General features: G+C 36.9%; 2 protein-coding genes across 2 annotated transcripts in view; both read right to left on the bottom strand.

The window, feature by feature from the left end:
• LOC136258703 (uncharacterized) overlaps positions 1 to 7,219 on the bottom strand; it is a 58,912-nt gene extending 51,693 nt beyond the window's left edge. Inside the window, exon 1 of the mRNA XM_066052048.1 lies at positions 1 to 7,219. Within this exon, the coding sequence (XP_065908120.1) occupies positions 1 to 6,839 (6,839 nt within the window). The 5' untranslated portion in view covers positions 6,840 to 7,219.
• Positions 7,154 to 24,913, bottom strand: part of LOC136266548 (reelin-like) — a 23,975-nt gene continuing 6,215 nt past the window's right edge. The window contains exons 4-11 of the mRNA XM_066061580.1: positions 21,659 to 21,710; positions 21,481 to 21,571; positions 21,188 to 21,419; positions 17,886 to 18,049; positions 17,643 to 17,780; positions 14,117 to 14,256; positions 7,346 to 10,168; positions 7,154 to 7,188 (exon numbers count right to left, since the gene is read on the bottom strand). Coding sequence (XP_065917652.1) covers positions 7,154 to 7,188; positions 7,346 to 10,168; positions 14,117 to 14,256; positions 17,643 to 17,780; positions 17,886 to 18,049; positions 21,188 to 21,419; positions 21,481 to 21,571; positions 21,659 to 21,710 — 3,675 coding nt within the window. The remainder of the gene's footprint in view (positions 7,189 to 7,345; positions 10,169 to 14,116; positions 14,257 to 17,642; positions 17,781 to 17,885; positions 18,050 to 21,187; positions 21,420 to 21,480; positions 21,572 to 21,658; positions 21,711 to 24,913) is intronic.

Genomic DNA, 24,913 nt, shown 5'->3' on the forward strand with positions numbered 1-24,913 from the left:
CTGTAGACTCCATCGTTGAGTTGATCAAAAGTTTCAACACAGCTATCTAGTATTGGTGAGGGTGTTGGCATTGGCTCCATAACTGAAATAGATGGAGATGGTATAGAAGGTACTGAAAGTGATTCTGTAACAATAGATGATGAAACCATTTGGGATGTAGACATAGCTGTTGAAGAGATGGTGGTAGTTGACTGCATTAAAGACTGGATAATTGAGGGATTAAATGAAGTTGTAAATGAAGTTGTAAGACTACTTGATGTTACTGTAGTAGGTGTTACTGACACTTCACTTCCATGTGTTCCATACCCACTAGGTGGACAATCATTAGGAGAATGAAATCCTACATTATCCAATGACCATGTGTCATCTTCTGCTCCTGAGTGACTTGCTTGCATCCATCGGAATATTATACCTGATTGTCTGATGCTGCGAGGAATTGGTTCTGTTATCCTAGTTTCTCTAATGTAAGCAGTAACATCATAAGACTTTAGCAATGTCCAGCTAGAGCTGTTGAAATACCGATAATGTAAATTGACATCTTCACCTGATTCTGCTGGTGCACAGCTACCACCAAATGAACCAATATGTAAGTAGAAACTTAATGCATATAAACCTCTTAGATCGAGAGCTCTAGTGATCGCCTGTCTAACCCCACCTCCTTCAAAATACAGTGCATTTCCTAAATATTGATTACTGCATGGTGGAATTTTAATGGTAGCACCATCTACAGATGACCATAATTGTATGCTATACTGTCCATTATTGAAATCATCTGAATAACATGCTAATGTACACTGGGTGTCTGCAATCATGTTGTGTATTATGAAGTCATCAATTGACCATACATCGACATTAGAAGATGGTGCAGAGTTTTGCATTAAACGAAACTGTGCTCCAGTCACTTGCATGTTTTCAGTGAGACTTATGTACACATATCGTGGATCTCTGTAATATCCATACATATTTAGCAGCATCCATGAGCCTAAATTAATTCTCCACAACAGTGAAATATCTTCTATGTCATCACTGCTTTCACATGTCCCATCATGTGATCCAGTTCTTAGGTAAAAACTAAGTGCAGTGGCATGGCGTAAATCTAGTTGTTGTGTTATAGCTTGCCTAGTTCCATTAGCAGAAAAATATAATGCATGGCTTGAGTGTGTCACTCCACAAGGTGGTGTAAGCACACTTGCCCCTTCAACAGAAAACCACAATGCATTATTGACTGTGTTAGTGAAATGATCCTCATAGAAAACATCATCTACAGTGTACCCGATTTGGACATCATCTAATATCCAAGCATCATCATTATTTATATATGTAGTAGTGTACTGATACCATCTTATTGAGACTGATGTTGTCTGAGCTGCTGAAGGCAAGTAGAGTCTCACATATCTTCCAGAGGTACAACAACTTGGTGCAAAATATTCAAGATTTGTGAAATACGATGAATCGCTAACGGCATATGCAACCTGCATACCTTCATTATTTGCAGGTGCAGAACATCCATTGCTATTACTGCCTGACAATAAATAAAATTGAATATATTCCACTCCTCTTAAATCAAGAGGATCTGTTATCACATATCTAGTACGAAAAGAATAAAACTGCATAGCATAATGTAACAAATGGGACAGTCCACATGGTTGCAGTGCAATTCGTACCCCAGTAACAGTACTCCAAAGGCTAGCATTGTAAACTCCAGAATCAAAATTGTCACTATAATAATTACAAATTGTGTTGTTTGTTGGATGTGGATAAGGCAGTGGTGTGGGAGATATAGGTGCTGGCAGTGAAACATAGTTGATTGGGGGACAAGTGTTTGGAGAAAAGATTCCAAAATTATCAATGGACCAAACACTTTGTAGATGATTTGGCTGCATAATTCGAATGGATGTATTTGGATGGCGGGCATGTATTGGTAACTGTACAACCACATCAGTATGCTGATGATAGTCTTCAGACCTAAATCTCTTGAATTCATTCCAATTACCGCTATTGACTGAGTATGAAACAAAGACATCTTCTCCAGATGGAGACAAACTACAAGCATTGTTATCAAGTACAACTTGCAAACCAAAACTAATAGCATATAAACCATCAAGATTTAAGACATTTGTTATTACAGATCTTTCATATGACCCATTGAAGTATATGCCATTCATGTACCGATCATCAGTACTGCATGTAAGGAGTAAAACAGATCCACCTGTGACTCTAGACCAAAGAGATGTATTGTACTCTGTGTAAAAGTTATCCACATAACATGCCTCTGAGCACTCTGGACTTTGTACCATACTGTGAACGGTGAATGTGTCAATAGACCACACATCATACAAAGCTGCTGCAAGTAAGGCTTGTGAAATTCTAAGCTGCACATCATGAAACTTCATTTGTTCAGAAACTTCTATATGAACATACTTAGCAGTTCTGTACATTATTGAAGAAAACGTTTCAAACTGAATCCAGCTTCCAGCTTCTCTTCTGTAAAAAATTTCAATATTTTCTGCATTATCTGCACTTTCACAACTGGAATCACTAGAGCCAATTCTTAAATAAAAACTAATAGAAGTAGCTTGTCGAAGGTCTAGAAAAACTGTGATTGCTTCTCTTATACCTGATCCTGAAAAGAACAATGCAGGTCCTGAGTCCGTAGCACCACAAGGTGGCAGACCAACATATGCTCCGGAAACTGATGACCACAATGCACTATTAATGTTAACTGTAAATGAATCTTCATACAGTACAGTTTCCAATACATTACCTATTTCCACATCATCTAATACCCATCCTTGATATGATAATTGCATCCATTTTAGTTGAACTGCACTAACCTGCACTGCTATAGGCAGGTGTATGGTCATTGTCGTGCCATTTCTACAGCAATCAGATGCATAATCTTCAAGAACATGCCATAAACCAGCACCATTTAATCTATACGACACTGCAAATGATTTTACAAGGGTTGTTGTAACTGGACAAGCACTTCTTATAGTACTGCCTGAGAGTAAATAAAATTTGATGTATTTTACACCTCTCAAATCAAGAATTCTTGTTGTTAATTCACTTTCTGATGAAAAAAATTCAGCTCCATAGTGCTTTACTAACTGGAAATTACACAGGGATGATAAGATTCTAATGTTATTAACAGTTCTCCAAAGATCACTCTTGTACGATCCATCGTTAAAATTATCAGAATAATAATTACATGTAAGGATATTCCTTGGGAGTGAAGAAACAACAGTTACATTTTGTTGTGGTATTTGATGTCTGATTGGTGGACATTCATTTGGAGAGAATATTCCAACATCATCAATGAACCAAGTGTCTTGTAGTAAACCGGAATGCTGCAGTTGTGCCCAGCGTAAGGTAACGTCTTGCATCTGTATCTCTCTTGGTATTGGTACTGTTACTCTTGTTGCTCTAGTATAAGCTGTGGCAGCAAACATTTCTAACTCTACCCAATTTGATCTATCAGAAGTCAAATAGTATAATACTACCTCATCTCCAGCTTCAGCTTGATCACAATCATTATCAAATGATCCAATTTGTAGTGTAAATGATATAGCATATAGTCCACGAAGGTCAAGACTGTTAGTGACTGCTTCACGTGTACCACCATCAGTGAAATACAGAGAGTTACCATGGTAATCATCACTACATGGTGGTATGGTAACTGATGCTACAACTACTGAACTCCATAATTCTGAATTAAGTGACCCAGAATTGAAATTATCTGAATAACAAGCCAGTGAACATTTTGTGTCCTTTTCTAGAGTACGTATAACGAACTGGTCAATTGACCATGTGTCATATGAACTGGATGTTAGAACCTGCTGTTTAAATTGAAACTGTATATTATTCACCTTTAATGATTCATCAATGCTAATGTAAATGTACAAGCTTTCCCTATAGCCAGTTGCTAAAAATGTTTTTAAAGTTGTCCAAGGGCTGCGATTTACCCTGTAAGAGAGTAGAATATCTTCACCAATTTCTGCCTGGTCACAATTATCAGTAGAGCCAATTCTCAAGTAAAAGCTAAGGCTTTTAGCCTGACTCAAATCTAACAGCTGTGTAATTGCTTCCCTTTTACCTGCTTGTGAAAAATATAACGCATTACCAGAGTATGTAGTACCACAAGGAGGCATCATCACACTACCACCTAACACTGATGACCAAAGAGATGAATCATAATCACCAGTAAATTCATCACTATATAATTCAGTTTGTATAGCACTGCCAATCTCTATATTACCCAGAACCCAATCTGCTCTGCCACTGATATAATTTGATTGTGACCATCTTAAGAATACTGATGAAACTTGCACTGCTGTAGGAATGTGAATTGTTACATTTATCAAATTGAAGCAACAGTAATATTGAAAGTATTCCAGTGTATTCCATACTACACTACTAGCAACTCTGTATGAAACATACATGCCACCATCTGATTGTGGCCTATAACAGCCATGATAATCGCTACTAGTACCACGACCTGACATTAAGAAAAACTTAATAACTTCTACCCCTCGTAAGTCCAGTTCTTGGGTGATTATCTCTCTAGTGGTATACACAAATTGTACAGCATATTGTTGTGCTATGAGTCCACAAGGTGATCTAGCAATTTGCACACCAACAAAAGATGACCACAAAGTATCTTTGTAAAAGCCACTAGCAAAGTCATCCCAATAATAGTTACAAGTTAAATCACTGGATGTTGCTGGAGTAGGTGTGGGTAGTATAATTGCAGTTGTTTCTCCTACTGACAATGGAGGACACTGATCCGGGGAATATATACCAAAATTATTGATTGACCAAACACTGCTTGAATAAATTGGCTGGGCAAGACGTAATATTACAGAGTGGTTCCTGGCCTCTGGTGGTATTGAAACTGTTACAAAAGTTTCTGCTGTAAACTGAGAGCCAGTAAATGAGTTTATCTCAACCCAATGATTATCATTGATAAATGAATAAGATACTGTTACGTTTTCATTATTAACTGTAGAGCAGACTTCATCATATTGGACTACTTGTAAGTAAAAACTGATTGCATACATTCCACGTAAATCAAGAGGATGAGTTACTGCTTGTCTTACTCCACTTTGATTAAAGTATAATGACATGCTCTGTGACCAAATATTGCATGGTGGTCTTGTAACTTGTGCTCCACTGATAATACTCCACACTGATGTATTGTATGTACCAGACACGAAATTATCTGAGACACATGAAGTTGAACAAATAGTGCTTGGATATGTACTGTGAACTTCTAAACTATCAATAGCCCAAACATCACGCCAACGAAGTGCAGGCACATTTTGTATCCATCGAAGCTGTGCTGAGTGTACTTTCATATCTTCTGGTATGTCTACATGAAAGTATGTTGTATCAACATTGTTAATGGTCTGCAATGTTCTCCATGGACCATGACCAGCCCTGATAGACAACTCAACTGTTTCTTCACTGTCCAATCCCATGCAATTGCTTTTAAAATAAAAGCTCACTGCATTTGCTTGATGTAAGTCTAAAAACTGTGTGACTGCTTCCCTTATTCCATTTCCCGTAAAATACAATGCTGTACCTTGATCTATTACACCACAAGCAATAGTGGTTATGCTTGCTCCAACAACTGATGACCATAATGTAGTACTCAAGTGATTTGTAAAAGTATCTTGATATAGAAGAGTGTGAACAGCATTGCCAATCACAATATCATCAAGTATAGTATCTACAGAATTTCCTGTTAATAACCATCGCAACTGAACCATGTTGATTTGCACCTCTGCTGGCAAGTACAAAGTTACATTATTTCTTGTAGAATAACATTCAAGAGTATTCCAAATGCCACCGCCGCCAATGCTGTAACTAACACACAAATTTCCAGTAGTGCGTTGATAACATCGGTAACTGTAAGTATAGGCATCATAATAAAAGGTAATAGACTCCACGCCTCTCAAATCAAGCAACCTTGTTACTAACTGCCCTGAGGATATGGTAAACTTAAATGCATATTTACTTGGTAAGCAACTAGGCAGTGAAACTACTTCACCAACAACAGTTTGCCATAAACTTCTTTTATATGATCCACTATCAAAGTTATCAAAATAGTAATTACAGGCTTTAGTATTTTGTGGAGTTGGAGACACGCTTTCTGGAGTTGGCATTGAAGCTGCTTGATACGCAGTTGGTGGACATTCATTTGGAGAGTATATTCCAACATCATCAATGAACCAAGTGTCTTGTAGTACACCGGAATGCTGCAGTTGTGCCCAGCGTAAGGTGACTCCTTGCATTCTTGCCTCTCTTGGTATTGGTACTGTTACACTTGTTGCTCTAGTATAGGCTGTGGCAGTGAATGTTTCTAATTCTACCCAATTTGAATTGTCTAACGACAAGTAGTACAATACAACATTCTCCCTAGCTTCAGCTTGATCACAATCATTATCAAATGATCCAATTTGTAGTGTAAATGATATAGCATATAGTCCACGAAGATCAAGACTGTTAGTAACTGCTTCACGTGTTCCACCATCAGTGAAATACAGAGAGTTACCATAGTAATCATCACTACATGGTGGTATGGTAACTGATGCTACAACTACTGAGCTCCATAATTCTGAATTAAGTGACCCAGAATTGAAATTATCTGAATAACAAGCCACTGAACACTTTGTGTCTTTTTGTCTGCTATGAATTGAAAACTGGTCAATTGACCACGTGTCATATGAGCTAAAAGCTAGAACCCGCTGCCTGAAATGAAGTTGTACACTACGTACTTGTAAACTTTCTTCAACATCAATGTAAACATACGATAGGGTTCTAAAGTTGCTAGATGACATAGTTTGTAGTGTTACCCAATTACTTTGATTTATTCTGTATGACAGTTCAATGTCTTCCCCTACTTCTGCATGATCACAGTATCCAATCCTTAAGTAAAAGCTAATCCCACTAGCATCCCTCAAATCTAATACCTTTGTAACAGCTTCTCTACTACCTCCTTGTGAAAAGTACAGTACACTATCAGTGAAAGTACTGCAAAGAGGAGTTTGCACTGATGCACCTACAATAATAAGCCATAAGGATGGATCATAGCTGCCAGAGAAGTCATCACTATACAATACAGTTTCTACAGTTTCCCCAAATTGAACATTATCTAATATCCAAGCTGCGTTTTGTGTGAGGTACCATCTAAGATATACAGATGAAGTTTGCAGAAATGAGGGAATGTGAATCACAACATTGTTCCAGGTTGCACAACAAGTATAAGAAAAATGCTTTAAAAAATTCCAAGTTAATGTGGAACCAATTCGGTAGTACAAAAAAATGCTGCTACTATAGAATCTACCAGAGTAGCATCTTGTATATCTAAGATCAAATCTAAACGATTCTACCCCATGCAAATTCAATTCTTGTGTTATTAGCTCATCACCTCGTGTACTAAATACCACAATATAATTTTTGGAGGATAAACCACCATAACAACTACTACCAATTTGTGGAATTACACGCACAGAAGAAAATGTTGACCACAGTGTATCTTTTAAATAGCCACTGTCAAAGTTATCCAAAAAATAATTACAATGATTATCGGTAGGCATACTTGGTGTAGGTGTGGGAGGTATAACTGTGGTTGTTTCTGCAACTGACAGTGGAGGACATTGATCTGGAGAGTATATACCAAAATTACCTAATGACCAAACACTAATAGAATAAGTTGGCTGTGCTAGGCGCAGCATCACAGACTGGTCTCTAGCTCTAAAAGGAAGTGGAACTGTTACCAAAGTTTCTGTTTCGTACAGTCCACTGGGATAAGACATTATTTCTATCCAAGTTGTACCAGAATTAATGGAATAAAAGATAATGATGTTTTCATTACTGATAATTGTACAGCTATCATTTTGAACTACTTGTAAATAAAAACTTACTGCATACATTCCACGTAAATCAAGAGGAAGAGTTACTGCTTGCCTTACTCCACTTTGATTAAAGTATATTGACATAGTCAATGACCTAACACTACATGGTGGTATGGCAGTATGTCCTCCACTGACAAAATCCCACAATGACATGTTGTATGTGCCAGACTCAAAAGTGTCAAAAAAACATGCAGTAGAGCAAAGCGTCTTTGAATTTATGTTCAATATTCTTAAGCTATCAACAGTCCAAACATCGTTTCCACTAATTCCTGGTATATTTTGCATCCATCGAAGTTGTGCTGAATATACTTTCATATCTTCTGGTATATCCACATAAACATACCACGTGTTAATGTTCTGAATTGTTCTCCATGGACCATGTCCAGCTCTAATGGACAACTCGACACCATTAATTGGAGGTCTAATGTAAAAGCTAATTGCATTTGCTTGACGAAGATCCAAAAACTGTGTAATTGCTTCTCTAAAGCCTTCTTGTGAAAAATGCAAAGCTGTACCTTCATCTATTACTGAATTATCTATACCACCACCAAAAACTGATGACCATAATGATGTGCTTATACCTGTGAAATCATCATGGTAAAGTATACTACTTACACTTTCACCAATTATTATATCATCTACTATCCACCTCTCCCTACTACTTCTTGGGGAGTACAGCCATCTTAGTTGAACAAGGGTTACTTGTGCTTCCTTAGGAAGGTGCAGTGTAATAGTCTTAGCATTAATGCAGCATCCACTTCTATAAGACTCAAGAGTATGAAATATGCCACTACCAGCAATACTGTAGCTCACACTAAACATTGGGTAATTATTATGCACATTGCACACCCGTAAGTAGAAACTGATAGACTCAACTCCCCTTAAATCAAGTAACTGGGTTATTAATTGGCTTGTAGGACCATACGATGAAGAAAGCTGCATTGCAAAATGATTTATAGGAGTAGTGCCGCAGCTAGAGCTTGAAACAACTGCACCATCAACAGTATACCAAAGACTAGTTTTGTATGTTTGATCATCAAAGTTATCAAAATAGTAGTTACATACTGGTGACACTGATGGTGGTGTCATTGTTGGTGTTGGTGCAATTAAACATGATGATGTGTTAAATGAATAAATCTTAAAATTGTCAATAAACCAAATATCATAATTTTCATTTCCAAGTACTATCTGTGATATTCTAAACTGCACATTGTTTATACCAGCAACATTATATGGCCCCATATAAATGAGCTTGGAATACTGATAAAAGGAATATGGGAAATGATCTAGAATAGACCAAACACCATTATCAGTTCTCCATGACACTTCTACATCTTCACCACTTTCTGAATGTTCACAACTACCAGCTCCTAGATTAAAACTGATGCTAAAACTTTCAGTTTCCCAAAGGTCGAAGTGCTGGGTAACTGCTTGCCGTTTGAAGCTCTGATCAAAGAAGAGTGCATTAGCCACACCACAATAATTGGGCAATACTCCACCACCATTAACAGATAACCATATTGTGGGGTTAAATATATTATAAAATAAATCCTCATAAAGAAGGCTAACATTCACAGCACCAATTTTAACCTCATCTATTGCCCAAATATTCAATGGTGTATATCCTGATTGATGCCATCGTAAATAAACATTGCTTACTTGAGCTGCTACAGGTAAATAAGCATTTTGCTGGAGTTCATTCATACAACAAGTTGAATTATAGCTTTCTATTACCACCCAAGATCCACTGCTGCCTACTCTATACTCCACCCACATTGTTTCATTACTGCTAGGTGAGCTACATGATCTACTTCTAAATAATAAATTGAAAGTTATAGAATTAAAATTCTGCAAATCTAATGGTTGAGTCATTATTGTCCTAATATCAGTACCTGCAAAGTATACCCAGTAGTGGGAATCAAGTGATGCTCCACAAGGTCTTAAAGTGACACTACCACCAGAAATATCAGACCACAGTGCTGTGTTGTATGTACCATTATCAAAATTGTCATAATACAACCTGCATTCTGTCACTGTTTGTCTTTTTTGGACATATGCAATTGCTTCAGGTTCATTTTGATCTGTATCTCTACGATTTATTGGCATAGAGCTACTGTCACTACTCACAGTTATGTTATCAATACACCAGAAAGCATTTGATTGAATAACCGAAAAATTCCACTTTAGTTGAACTCCACAAGTCTGCATACATTCAGATATCATGATGTGAACTCTTCTAACGCTGTAGTATTCTAAGAGAGAAAAGCATAATAAGTTTAACTCAGAGCATTTGAGACAAATGAAATATTAGAGGCAATACTAGGAGATTTGAGCTAGATCACAAATCAACAAACCATAAATTGCATTTACTGTCAATCAGTATGGTAGTACTGCATGAATAGGGATCTCCCAAAAATAATGCACACCACCTAAACTGTTGCCTTTAAAAGTTATCCTACATGACGAAAATCACCTTTATGGAATAATATAGCATCACATATAGCATCAAATACAGCAGTAAAAACAAGAAAACACTTACAGGCAGCTGAATATAGAATTTTTTTAAATTACTGAAACTTGAATTGTGACCCAGTCTGGGAAGATCGGTCTTATCGCCTATTTAAAAGTATCTAGAAATGCCAGTATTAAGTATTTAGTGTGTTGTAGCTCACCAATGGTTGAAGATATGTGTACCAAATTTTCACATGTTTTATACCAATTCCTTACCTTCCAGAGTACCCACTGTGCAAGTAACCAACAATTAAGTTTCCCACCATTTTTAAACCAAGGTTGACTGTATCAGGCAAGCTCCAAAAGGGGAGGGAGGCGGGGGCCCAGAAGAAAGGCAAGAGGCTATTCAAAATTTTGAAAAGGAAGGTATAGGGATGAATTAGGCCAAGTTATGGGCCATTCAGGTCTCAAAATTAGCTAAAATGAAGGGAAATTTACAGCAGATGTATTTATTCAACACCGTGGAGCTCTACAGCTACATACAGCCTTACACCACACATACGGATTGCCACTGGGAAACCAGACCACTCAAGTCTAGTTGATTTTGATTGTGAAATCAGATAGTTTATTCATGTAGCTTTGTGTTCTGAGTGAAAAATCAAATCTGCTGACATGGGCGATAAGACAGGTTTTCCCAGACTGGCTCACAATTTTTATCTGACTGCCTGCCTGTGCCTGTCTGACCACAGCTAATGAAGCAGTGTGCAGCCACAATTTTATACCATGATAACAATCTCACAAGTGGGATGTGTATTTTGGGGTTCTTACAGGTGTGTACTCTCTGCACCTTGTCTTTCCTTTCATCTTCATTCAGGCAAGTTGTCTTCTTCTTGATGCAATGAAAACATATTGAGGCATTAATTTTCCTATAAACACTTTCCATGAACAGTATATTTAGATGCTACAAACTTATTTAAGCGCTTGCACTTGTTAGATACCAGTAACTCCATGATAGGTTCAATGCCATGCCTATTAACACAAAATTAATTTTGGTTGATTAATAATGATCAAGCACCAAGACCACACCTCTTAACAGATCTATCACCCCATTATTATTGGCTTAGCTGTATTCATAACACTAGTTTACTTGTTTCTGGCTGACCTCACTACAGAAATTTAGTTAAATTTGTAGCAGGATAACTTGCTTCTACAGTAGCTGATCTCTCCACTGAGAGAATCGTTTGTAGTTGAACTCTCCACAAGGTGGCTTATTTCTAGCTGGAACACTAAATCGTTAGTGAATTTTCGTGCACACTTAGTATCAATCATCATCCTGTGTGCCTGAAGGTTGTTTTGCAAACTTAGGTCTCAAATATGCTTGCCTATTTTTATTTCTCATTTTTGTACTGTATGTGATGGTTTCTACAGAATGGATTAATTTTTTGTTAATAGTTCACTTCTTTTAACTCTCAAACCTACAGCTGTTTAAAAATGCCTCTACAAAATGTAGCTGAACTTTCTATAAGGGGTGACTTGTTTCTAACTGATCTCTCTACAGGGTGATTTGTATCTAGCTAAACTCTCTACAGGGCGACCTGGTCTGTGACTTGTTTCTAGCTGAACTTTCTACAGGGTGGCTTGAAATGTAATTGAACTCTCTACTGGGTGCCTTGATTAAGTTGATCTCTCTTCATAGTGACTTGCTTATAGCTGAATGAATTCTCTATACACAGTGATTTGTTTCTAGCTGATCTCTCTAGAGGGAAGCTTGTTTTTACTGAACTCTCTAGAGGGTGACATGTTTCTAGCTGAATTCTCTACAGAGTAATTTAATTCTATCTGATCTCTCTACAGGGTGATTTGTTTCTAACTGATCCTTCTATGGGGTGATTTGTTTCAAGCTGATCTCTCTACAGGGTAATTATTGTCTAGTTGATCTCCTACTAATAGATTTGTTTCTAGCTGATGTCTCTACTGTGTGACTTGTTTACAACTGATCTCTCTACAGGGCAACTTGTTTCTATTGAACTCTCCGCAGGGTAACTTGTTTCTAGTTGATCTTTCTACAGAGTAATTTGTTTCTAGATAATTTCTCTTTGTTTCCAGCTAATCTTTGCACAGGGTGACTTGTGATTCTTTCTAGCTGATCGCTCTACAGGATAACTTATTGTAGTGTGAGTGCTATACAGATAGGCCCCGGCCTATTATGCTGGCATAATTTAAAGCATAATAGGTGACCAAAAGCATCAAGCATAATGCCAGCATAATCGGGACGATATTTGAAAATTAATTAAAATGTGTCGTACGTGCACCTGAAAGAAAGCAAATGATCACTGCCAATAGTATTATTAGCGTAATCTAACTTATAAAACCATTTCTTTGATGGTTATTCACACTTTGCAGAAATAAGATCGATACTCTAATAGAGCAGTCAGGAGAGTCTGATATACTCTAATAAAACAGTCAGTTCTAGAGCACAAACTTGATTTTGAAAGCATATTTTGAGCATAATAGGCTTAAGTTTTGAGCAATGCTCAAAAGCATAATAGGTAAAATTTTGGGCATAATAGGCTGGGGCCTATATACAGAGTGGCTTATAACTGAGTTAAATTCTCTACAGGACATAGTTGAATGCGTAAATAGAGTAATTTATATTTTAGCTGACTGCTTTATTAGGGTGACTGCTCTAATAGAGTATCTAGATTTCTTACTTGCTACACCAAGTTGGATTTCGTACTATACCTCTGTTGCTTTAAGTATGATTCTTCTACACAGTTGAAGATCCTTTCTAAGATGATTATTCCATCTGTACACTAATTTTCAAATGATTACCCTGAACGGTTTTTCTAGTAGGAATGGCAAGTGATCATTTTTTTGTTAGCTAATCTCAATTGCATAATTGTTACACAGTAATACAGACTATTGGTTTTTTGTTGTATCTTCGTGGTCTTTAACTGGATTACTTTTCAAACCACAAAAGATTTGAGGTTCAATAGTTAACCTATTCACGTACCAATATTCAGCTTCTTCCCATAAACGGTTTACCCTGTAGGCGTGACAACATATTGGTGTTATTTTTCATGAATAATCCCTAATAACTCTTTGACCGTTTGTTGCATTCCAACCAAACTTTTTACTAAAATGTGCTTTTATACCCCCCCCCCCCTTCTGTGTGCCAAATTTCAAGGTAATTGGATATGGAATTTGCATTTTATGGCAGTTTTAGTAAGTGTGCGAAAAGAGGAAAAATAAGAAGAAAAAGAAGAAATTAAGCCAATTTTTGAAGTCACATATCTCAGGAATGCTTGAAACGATTTCACTCAAATATGGTACAGTATGTTGGCAGGTGTGTTCATAGCAAAAATCATCTTGTTTTGTAAAGGCAGCACAGAGCTATGGAGGTGCACAATCACATTTTATTTCTTCCTGTCAATATACTCATTGGTGTTGCGTGCCGGCTTCATGGCCGCATGACACACTATTGTGCGTCTTGATATAGCTTTTCCAATTGCATGTACCTGGCAGCAGATAACTTGACATGAGAATAAAGCACCAGCTTGAAATCTGGACAAAAAATATTCCTAACATATGTACCACTGTTCCTGGATGTAATTTCAAGGTGATAGGTTAAGATATGAAGAGCTATGATTACTCAAACTTGAAATTTGGAAAGGCAATATGCAAATCTGGTATATATACCAATGTGCTCATTGAATTGTTAGTATAATACTGTAATTAATGAATTATACCATTTGATGTATAGTTATCTAAGATTTTCCACTGCCCATTCTTTCCAATGCGATAAGAAGTGGTAACATTTCCATCCTGCAACATGTGACATGAACCATTGAGAAATTTACTGGATATGTGAATGTCAAAAGTTAATGACCTACATAAGTTAAAAGAACAAGAATGGCATGTATGTATCGTTCACACAAAATTTGTGCATTATTAAAATTTATTAACTTTAACATCATTACAACAATCTCTTAGTTGCCACTTTTGATTTCACAAATTCTTTTTTAAAACCAACTGTTTTGAAGGTCGCACCATGTTTTACAGCTTGGCTGTTTTACCTTTTTATACACCATAAGTATAAGGAAAAAATTAAGAATTGTATTTTAGGGATTATAGAAATAAAAAGTAGTGTAACAAGGGAGGTCGCCTACACCTGAAGATATACTATTGGACATTAAATCCCTAATTCAGTTGACTAAATTAGGGATAAAATCTCCACTAGTATATCTTGAGGTGTAGCAACCTCCCTTGTTTCACTATGTTTTTTTTCTATGCCCCCTACTGAACTTAAAATTCCAAATTTTTATTATACTTTATTTTATTGGTAGCATTGTTATAACTAGTGAACTCTTGCATACCACATTAATGGTGCCTGGCTTATTGTTTTCGTCTGAACATTCACCCCAACAATCAAATACTGAAATAGCAAAGTAACCATTATGCTTCATTTTCAGCTAGGTTCAGCCTGTTACACAGCATTACAAATAAAGAACATCACGTAAAGAATCTCTGTAATCAATTCAGTCACAATGGAAAGACCTTGCACTGTCAGCAAAGGTAAATGGAGGACACAAGTAAGTCCATGAGCTTACATTGTACACATTGCAGCATGCCAAAAGGAACCTGCTGGGCTGAAGTAACGTCGAACAGTGAAAAAATCAAGCCCATAGCTATAGCCATTAACAAGTTATGTTTATCTGAAGGCATCAGTCAGTTAGGTGGTCATTCAGGTAGTCAGTTATGCAATCAGTCAGTAGAAACATCTTTTAAAAAAATGAAAAGTGTTTCAGTTCACACTGAAGGCATTTTTGGGGTTGGTTACACCTAACCAATACTGCCAAGGTACCATAATGGTATTGTGGGGCTGATTTTTTGGCCAGAAAGGCTCAAACCTTCCTTATCCCCAGTATACAGTACTGTTGTACTGTATGATAAGACTCCTAAGCTACCCACAGGTTGAATTTAGAGTTTGTTTACCCAATCTTTTCTCCACCTACAGACATAATGACAATTATTGAAATTACACAGTAATTTTTTTATTTTTTTATTAATGCTTTACAGCACAAGTGCTGAAGGTCTGTGGGGCACCCAGTCCTACAGCCTGCTCAAAGACTTTAGCTACTAGACTTTAGCTACTTAAGGTGTGTTTGAAAAGTTGGAGAAAGGAGAAAAAATCCATGACTGGACCTAGGTAGCCTCGAACCTGCAGCCATCTGATTTACATTCAAACGCTTACAGGAGTCTACCAGATGGTCAAGATGTTTTCTCCTTCTTATTTTCATGTAATTATATCCATAGGAATTCTAGAGAGTAACTCATTATCTCTAACTGTATTGTTTATTTGACTATTTGTTTATATTATTATAATAATTTAATCTATACCAAAACAGCCAAGCCATGAAAAAAGGTTGTGCATTCCAAAAAAATCTGGGAGAAAAATAATTGTGAAATCAAAAGTGGTGAGAAAGAAATGTCTGCAAATTGTGATCATAAAATGATTGGCAATAGCATCATCGCAGCCATTTCTTGGCCATTGCTTGGATTTCGCACTGGTTTTTTAGGGGGCTGCACCCTTTTTCACAGCTTGGTTGTTTTGGTATAGATATAATTTCTTGTTGCAGTTGAAAGCCCCAAAGCCACCCTATGATCAACTTTGATGCTTCCTTTTACTTGTCTTTATTCAAATCTTTTTTATTCTGTATAAGTCTATTTTGTGCCTAATAATTTACAAATTATGAAATTCTAATAGGATGAATTAGTACATAGCTAACTACTCTACAGACTGACATGAAACATTGCTCAACTCTCAACAAGGTGACTTGTTATGCAGATGAATTTCCTACAGGGTGACCTGTAGCTAGCTAAACTTTCTACAGGGTGACTAGTAATGTAGCTGTCCTTTCTACATGGTGACTTGTTTACAACAGAATTGAACTCACAGAGTGACTTATTTGTGGCTAAACATTTTAGCCAAACAGTCTAATAGGGTGACTGCACTATTAGATAGTGCTGAGCGATAATATTGATAGTTTGATACTCGTGATTAAAAAATCTTTATCACGATACGATAATTACAGCTAACTATTGCAATAATGCTGTAAGATTGCTAAAACATTGTTACCAAGTTTATTTAACTGTTTGGTAACTCTTTGGCTTGCTTTTCTACAAAAGTTTGGTTGCAAGGCTATAACAAGCTGTGTATATTTATCGGCCACCCACACAATTAGTCAATCGCTTCGTGAAGGGTTTAGAATCCCACTAAAAACTCTTCTTGAGAAGCTGGCTTAGCTGTTTTATAACCCCTTGGTTTGCTTTTTCATGAAAAGGTTTTGTTGCAGGACTCCAAAATTGTTGAAATATGAACCACCCACACAATTAATACCTAATTAATGGGCTTACAAGAATAGTAAAGTGTTAATTATGCTTAGCATGTTTATTTGACCATTGAATACTTGGAACCTAACTGAAGATCACTCCTCAATCCAAGTGTAATTATTGTGATATTATCGTATTGTGAATAGTACTTCAATATCTATCGTGATAGTGATTTTTCTATTATCACTCAGCACTACTATTAGAGTGCCTCGATCACACACGCTTATAATAAATAACTCTCTAATGTACTACAAACCTGTACCCTCTAAAGAATTTAGTTATGTTACAACTCACCCTGTACTGAGTTTTGCTACAAGAAAGTCACCCCATAGAGAGTTTGACTACATTAGAAGTTATTCAGTAGATAGTTCAGCTATGTAACAAGTCACTCTGTAGAGATTTCAGCTACAAACAAGTCCCCCTATATTTAGAGTTTAGCCACAAACAAGTCACCCTGGAGAGAGTTCAGTTACAAACAAGTCATCCTGTCAAGAGTAAATGTACCCTCTAGAGAGTTCAGCTATGTTCCTACAAAGTTCAACTACATTACAAGTTACTATGTAGACAAGTCACCCTGTGGAGAGTTCAGCTACGTACTTCTGTAGAGAGCGTGGTGATAATAAAGTTTTAATAATCTGTCGAGTCACATGTAAATGCTTAAATTCTACAATACAGAGTACCACCCTAATGGTGATAAAAAAAAGTAGTGTGAATCCTGATCACTGTGTAATAAGGTCACTTTTCTAGTTTGAACAACCTCCAAATATGTCATGTTTATATATAATAAGTGACCTATATGCCTAATATAGCAGTACATTAATAAGAGTTTCGGTCAGAAAGATACTGTAAGTACTAATTGAATGCAATACTGGTATCACATACCTCATGCTAGTCAAATTCAAAGGCAAAGTAATCAGCTCTGTTGGCTGGCTGGTATCAAAAACCAGAATAGGATTAGTAGATGCTTCACAAGGAGGCTTTTGCACTTGACCACCCAGCACTCTTTCCCAAAGATGGTTACTAAGAAGATGTACATACAAATTAATAAATTATGCCTGCATTACTTCTTATGGTGATTAAAGCATGCATGTATAATCGTAAAGATGTGCAATAGCTTTGATATACCTAGAGTCAAAATCATCACTGTATCCACCTAGGCATGGAGCCAAACATTGTTCTGACTCAATATTTGATTGAAACTGAAATGGTGGAGTTAAGATATATTCCTCTAATGATGGATTGCTCCCAGTGAAAGTTAGCCTTTCATCATCAATACCACATACATTATCCTGTAAAATACATAGCATGTATTCCACAATAATAAAGATACACAGTAGAATGTTGTGCAGTTGAGGAAGCCACTGTTGCTGTGTGTGTATTCAAAATTAGATAAAACTGTAATTTTCATATGTCCACAACTGGTTGTACCAGAACAAAATGGATTTGTTTTTGTAAGGATTTCTCAAGGTGACTAAATTTCAGTTGAGATACGAACACCGAAAATTATTTAATTTTTAACTATCAAAGTACCAAAAATTTTACAAAACAATACAAACTAAAATATAAAGAAATTATAGTACAAACACCAAATACATGTATGTAACAGTAGTGGCATGAACTTGTAGTACATACATACCTTAGGAATACCAGTAAAAAAGTATCGAAAAAAAGATTTGAACTAGAGACCTCCATAACTATATAACACCAAAGGTCATGCATGTAACCTGCTGCTACTCATCGAGTTAATGTAAAAGAAGTCATGTCAGTACCATGTTTAGTAACTCCTACAGTGGATACATTTCGGGAGTAGAATTGTAATCTGTTAAAAAATCAAATTGGCATTGCTCAAAATGGAGATTTAATAGTAGCAGAAATATGGTTTGATGTTGTCCATACATATACAAGTAGAAGAAAAATTAGGAATTTTAAGCTGGATTAGGGATCGAAGAACAAAAAAGCAGGGAAACAAGGGAACAGCAAAAAGCTGTGAAACAAGGGAGGTTGCCTATACCTGCAGATATACTAGTGGACATCTAATCCCTACTCTTCAGTCTATAACCATGACTGAATTAGGGATTAGATGTCCACTAGTATATCTGCAGGTATAGGCAACCTCCCTTGTTTCACAGCTTTTTGCTGTTCCCTTGTTTCCCTGCTTTTTTGTTCTTCGATCCCTAATCCAGCTTAAAATTCCTAATTTTTCCTTCTACTTGTTTGTTACTTATTAAATAACACAATTATGACTACTGAAACCATGTGTACCACATTAAAAGAAAGATCCATAGAATAATTTTGTGTCTGAATGCGCGCCCCAATAATCATTTATGCACTGAAAAATGAGGTGGCCATTATGCTTCGTTTGTAGCTATGTTCTGATCGTTACACAGCATTACAAATGAAGAACAGTACAAGAAACATCTCTGCAATGGATCCAGTCACTACGGAAAATGCGGGCAAAAAGCAGTACACAGCCAGAGGGAAGCCGTATCATGCTATTGCAAATCAACACCTTGCATTGTCAGCGAAAAGAATTGAACACAAATGAGGACAAAGGTAAGTCCATGATACGTGCATTGTACATACTGTGATTGGCGAAAAGGCACGTCTCAGGACGAAGCGACATCAAACAGTGAAAAAATCAAGCTGTAGTCTTATCCATTGTTGAGTTATGCTTGGCTGAAGGCATCAGTTAGTTAGTTAGAATAAAACTCTGTTAAATAGAAAATTTTTAAAATTTCATAGAAGCTTGGTTTAGGGTCACTCTGAAGGCATTTTTGGGCTTGGCTATGCCTAACCAATACTGCCAAGCTGTTATGAAGGAAATCTGAGGCTGGTTTTAGGGTGATATTTTTGGACAAAAAAGCCCACAACTGCATGATCCCTAATATGTGACCAGATTTTACAGAACCGATCCAAATCGCACATCAGGCAAAATCAAACTAACACCACCAGTGGATAGCTACACTATCGTACTACAAGTTTTGACCCTCAGCACTACTCAAACTACACGAGGCTGGTTTTAACAGACATCTTTTCTGGGTGGTGTGGAGTGCTCAAATGGTGGTTTCAGGCCTTGTGAAGGACCTGGCTTGGCAAGAATCAGTGGTTTACTGGTGGACAGCCTTATAATGTTGGCCAGACGTGTTCTCTGTTGACTTTGCTACATATCAGCCACTAAGGAGCCAGCACAGCCCTGTAATCTCATGTCTGGACTCCAATCGTGGTCTGCCTCCATTTTGAGGTCTATCTGTTGCCCTCCCCGCCACCCCCCAGCCTCCACCCCTTTGTGAGCACTCGTGATACTACTTCGCTCGTCCAACTGCTCAGATTTTCTATCTTATTTGGCAGGAAACTGTACAAGCAGCTATAAGTACTGGATGTGGCTTGAAAGGTAACAGATTGATGCATCTTTTGTGTAAATTTCATATGCGTGCTTGCTATCCTTGGAGAGTTATGCTGGCTTCAATTCTTTAAAACCGTTTATCTCGAAACTTCTAATGTGCAATTTGGATCGTTTTTCCAAAATCCAGTCACATATACGGTACTACCGTACTGTATGATTATGTACATATCTGTATATGGCCACCTTATTGTGGCAAGACTTGAGTGTGCATACCACTTCTAATATGATATATTGTCGGCAAGCACTCACAGCCTCATAAACAGTGAGTTCTAGCTTGTCTTATGTCACTGTATTACCACTCGTGTGTACATCTGAGAAGTACCATGGTAATAAATAAAAATCAATATTAAATTTTAGCATGGTGATAGATTACATGTGCCTACTAAAATTAGCTATAACTTAAGAATAAATAGGGTTGTGGCTTGTATCATTGCATTTGCCATAAACAGACATAACCAGTTATCACCACTAGCACCTTAGATCAAGAAATTATCGTTGATGTAGATGTATCATACCCACTAAAGTTTGTACTATTATGTTTGGTTTTCATAGATCCAGTCACGCACATTTGCTTGTAAAAAATTTGATTGAACTTTCTAAACCAGATGTGGGTATAAACTGAACGTATAACAGGTCATGTGTAAAAGTACTAAACCTAAATGTAATAAATATATGCAAACTGCAACTTCAATGTATAGAAAAATAAAACTTTAAAAGGCCCAGAAGGTGCATAGTAAGAGCCAAACAAAGTCTACGAAAAGGAATAACATCTGCAAGGGGTATGAGCAAAATTTAATACTTACATTCATGCCCAGTATTCGTAAACCTAGTCATAAATTACAAAATACATAAATCAAAGCCATTAAAAACTTGCAAAGTAGTAATTAGTTGGTGGTTTATAGTTGTACAAGACAGCACCAATAAAATGCTTGCACCAATGCAAATACAAAGATTACAAATTAACAATGTCACGACACTTATGCAAGTCTACATCAATTCAACAATTTATACATAGATTAATTACCTCAATATTGCCTCCTGAAATGAACATAACAGAACTGGACTGAGTTGATCCTAGAAATGTATCCAACAGTGTGGAATCAAATCCATTGACAGAAAGCATAGCAATATTATCCAATTGCCAGATATCTTCATTGATTTGATATCCACTGGCTTGAGTCCAAGCAAACTGAATGCCTTCTGCTCTAGCGTGAATTGGTAACTGGATAGTATGCAATTCAGGAAGAGGTGCAGTCCTTTACAGTAAATTTACATTATACAATTAATTGAAGCAATTCAGTTTTCTATATAATATACCTCAATTCTTTTAAAAGATAACTTGTGCTACCAATGCTGTATTCTAAGTAAGTTGGATATAGACTATTGCCAGTTCCACATCCACTGTTCCCTAAAAAGATGAACAATTTTGATTATTACTTCTCGTGATATATATATACAGAATGGCTTAATCATATTATAGCAACAACATTCTTACCAAAAACAAACTCCAATCCAACAGCATTAGTGGTGTTGATTGGTTGAGAAACCTATATGATATTCAGAAGAAAGTGCAACATGTTAAGCATTGATTTTATATAGATCACGTTCCTGTTTAATGATAAAGTAGAATTTGTGTGTAATGTTTGGCGTGTGTATGTGGGCACTTTTGAGTGTGTCTGTGTGTGTGTTCACATGTGTGTATTTTGGTGGGTGTGCATCATACATAGTCACTTTAGTTACGCAAAGTACAGAAAATATTTATGTGACTATATTGTAGCTAGTGAAAATTTAACCAAAAGCATTGCAATGGGTATTTTTTGGAAAATAAAAAACAAAGCATGATTATGGCTGAGGTATTAAACATACAGTAGTATGACATGTGATACAAAGTTAAGTACTGTATTACAGTAGCATTAAGGCCAAGTGCCAATGCTTTATTTTTCATTACAAGTAAGAATAAACTTTATTTTATGGAAATTCAATGCATAAAATGCACTAACACAGCACTTTGCTAGTAGTTTGCTTAAACACAGAGTTAAGTTGTACCTAGACTTGTATACCGTTAACATATCTACAACCAGTGCAACCTGTCCAGGTGCAAGTTAACTCTGTGTTTCAACCTCCTGGTATTATAAATAAGTTATAATCTTTAATAATTGTTGTTGTAAAGTTCTGTTGACTTAAACATAGCTGCTGATTGCTGAGTTCTAATACTAAGTTGGTGCTATCCGGCTGTCCTTAGGGTTGTTGACCATAAACTGCTCATGCCTTACTGTCATAAAAAAAGTTTCATAAACTACAGTTAACAAGTTAATATAGTACACTTCACACCTCGATTGTATTAATACAATTATATACTTTTCCATGTGATTCTGCCCATGCAAAGTTCTATAAATAATATATAGTGAAAACACTGCAGTGAGTGCAATAAAGAAAATATAATGTGTTCCTTGAGTCTGTGCACATTCATTATGCCAGCCAGTAGCTCTTTTTAAAATAATGTCTGTCCCTCCAACTCTACACTCAACATTCTTTATTTTTCGCACTTTCCGTAGACTGCAGCAAACTAACGTGCACAAAAAGTATTAGTGCAATGATATGCTAATTACATGACTAACTGAATGGACCACTGCATTTTGCTTCATCCTATCCAAATGTTGTCATGACGTTCCAGTAGCTAACAGACCATTTTAGTTCATCACCCTGGTGGTGACCGCTCATAAATGCTTAGAACATTACCACGTTCAAAGTGCTACAATGGTAAGCATGGTTTTACCTCAGGCTTTGCTTTTTTTGTTTTAAAAAAGTTTAATATGTACAGTAGGTGTTAGTGGGTTGGGAGACCTGTAGTAACATTGTTAGCTATTAGCAGGTATGGTAAACTGTAGTGATGGTTGAAGGTTGGTGTGCCATCTTACTTTGCTAGAAGTACAGAAGCAATGTAAAAAGCTCAGTTTGCATGTGGTGACTCTTGAGTGAACTAGGATCTAGTGTACCTATGTACAATACAATTATTTTCAAACAAAAAATGGGCTTTAAATAAAATATCAGCAAAAACCCAACAGTAACAGGATATACGAGGCACTATACAACCAATCATGCAGAGGTTGGGTGAGGTTAGCAGACCAATTAGTGGTTCATATAAACTCCATGTGATTCAGTTGTTACAGCAGCTTCATGACCAATCATATTGTTAACTCAGGGGCGGCGCAACCAATCCGGCCAGTCCGGTTTTGGCCTTACCAATATTTGACAGAGCGGGTGGCGCAACCAGTCGGACTGTCCAGCTTGGTCCTACCCAAGCAAGAACAGAACTTTATCACACAGCTGAACTATAATAAATCTGAATCGCTCACACAGCAGCTGTCGACGGTCCTGACTCCAGCCCCACTCGTTCCGAACTTCGGCTCCCACAATCAATTTTGTGTATAAATGATTGTGGGCTTGACACGTGCTGCCATGGCGATGATGCGTTAATGAATTCCTCTCTTTCCTTCGGAGAAGAAAGTGGTATTCCACCCGTTCCTGAGCTTCCTCATCATCCTAAAGAAACAGAAATTGATTTACAGAAACTTGCTACTGACTTTATAGGAGATTCAGAACATAGGTTAAAAATCTTTGGAAAGCCTAAAATTGATGCATGTATGTAACTGAGTTATTGTATATTAGTTACTGTGTACTTTGTAACATAGACAGCAAAACTCAAGCGGTGTATTATGCAATATTAATGACGTGAGCTACAATAATGGGTACATTTATGCTATATATTTAAAGCTATATTTCAGTCAGAAATGCCCTAAAATTCAATCTTCTGGCACTTAATTTTCAAAATTTTCCTGGGGGGGGCATGCCCCCAGACCCCCCTAGAAGGAGAGCATGCAAATTCGCACACTATAAGTGTTTACCCACAACACCTCCACCCTTTAATCTTCCACTGAATAAATGGCCTGATCAATTATTGATTGCTTGTGCCACCTCTGTAACTAATTAACCCTACAGGTACCAAAGGTTTCAATTCAGTCATATCCAGTTATACACTACACAAATAGTTTCACAACAATTGTACACAGATTTCACAAGCTTTGCTGCCACAGTAAGCTGGTGTGTCCTTGTGAGTGGAGAAGACCCCACCCACATGAGTCCATAGTTTAGGTCACGATCTACTGTGGATGGACAGTTTGCACAGCTATCTAATTGTTGTTCATGAGTATGGCAGAGATGTAATCAAAAATGCAGCAGGGTTCACTGAGAATCTAACCACAAATTTGCTGGCCTTGCAGTAGTGGTGGGCACAATTTAAAGCTGAGTCATATGATCAATATACTGGAATCACAAGCATTTGTGTGTAGGCATTTAATTTCTATGGGGTAGGTAAAAACAGTGGACAATGAGCACACTAGTCTATTATGTTGCCTAGCTACTAAAGTTTAGCAGCATTGTGCATATGCACCATGATGTATGAGGTCTGATAGTCGAGCTGCTGGATTGAACCTTGCTTAGCTAGTAGCTAATCGTTATTTCCCCAGAATATTTGTTTGCACAATGTTTTAAAACTTTAACAGCTATGCAGCATAATAGACTAGTATACAAATTGTGCAGCAGGCAAGTGGCCTATAAATGTAGCCACCTTCAGATTTTTCAGAGCAGGTTAATTGGTTTGAACGTCATGTGAGACACCGTGACAGGATTAGCTGTGCAAGACTACTTGCAGAGGTACATAGAATACAAGAAGAGTTTGTCCCTGGGTCCT

The sequence above is a fragment of the Dysidea avara genome, chromosome 1 (assembly GCF_963678975.1).
Source record: "Dysidea avara chromosome 1, odDysAvar1.4, whole genome shotgun sequence".
NCBI lineage: Eukaryota > Metazoa > Porifera > Demospongiae > Dictyoceratida > Dysideidae > Dysidea > Dysidea avara.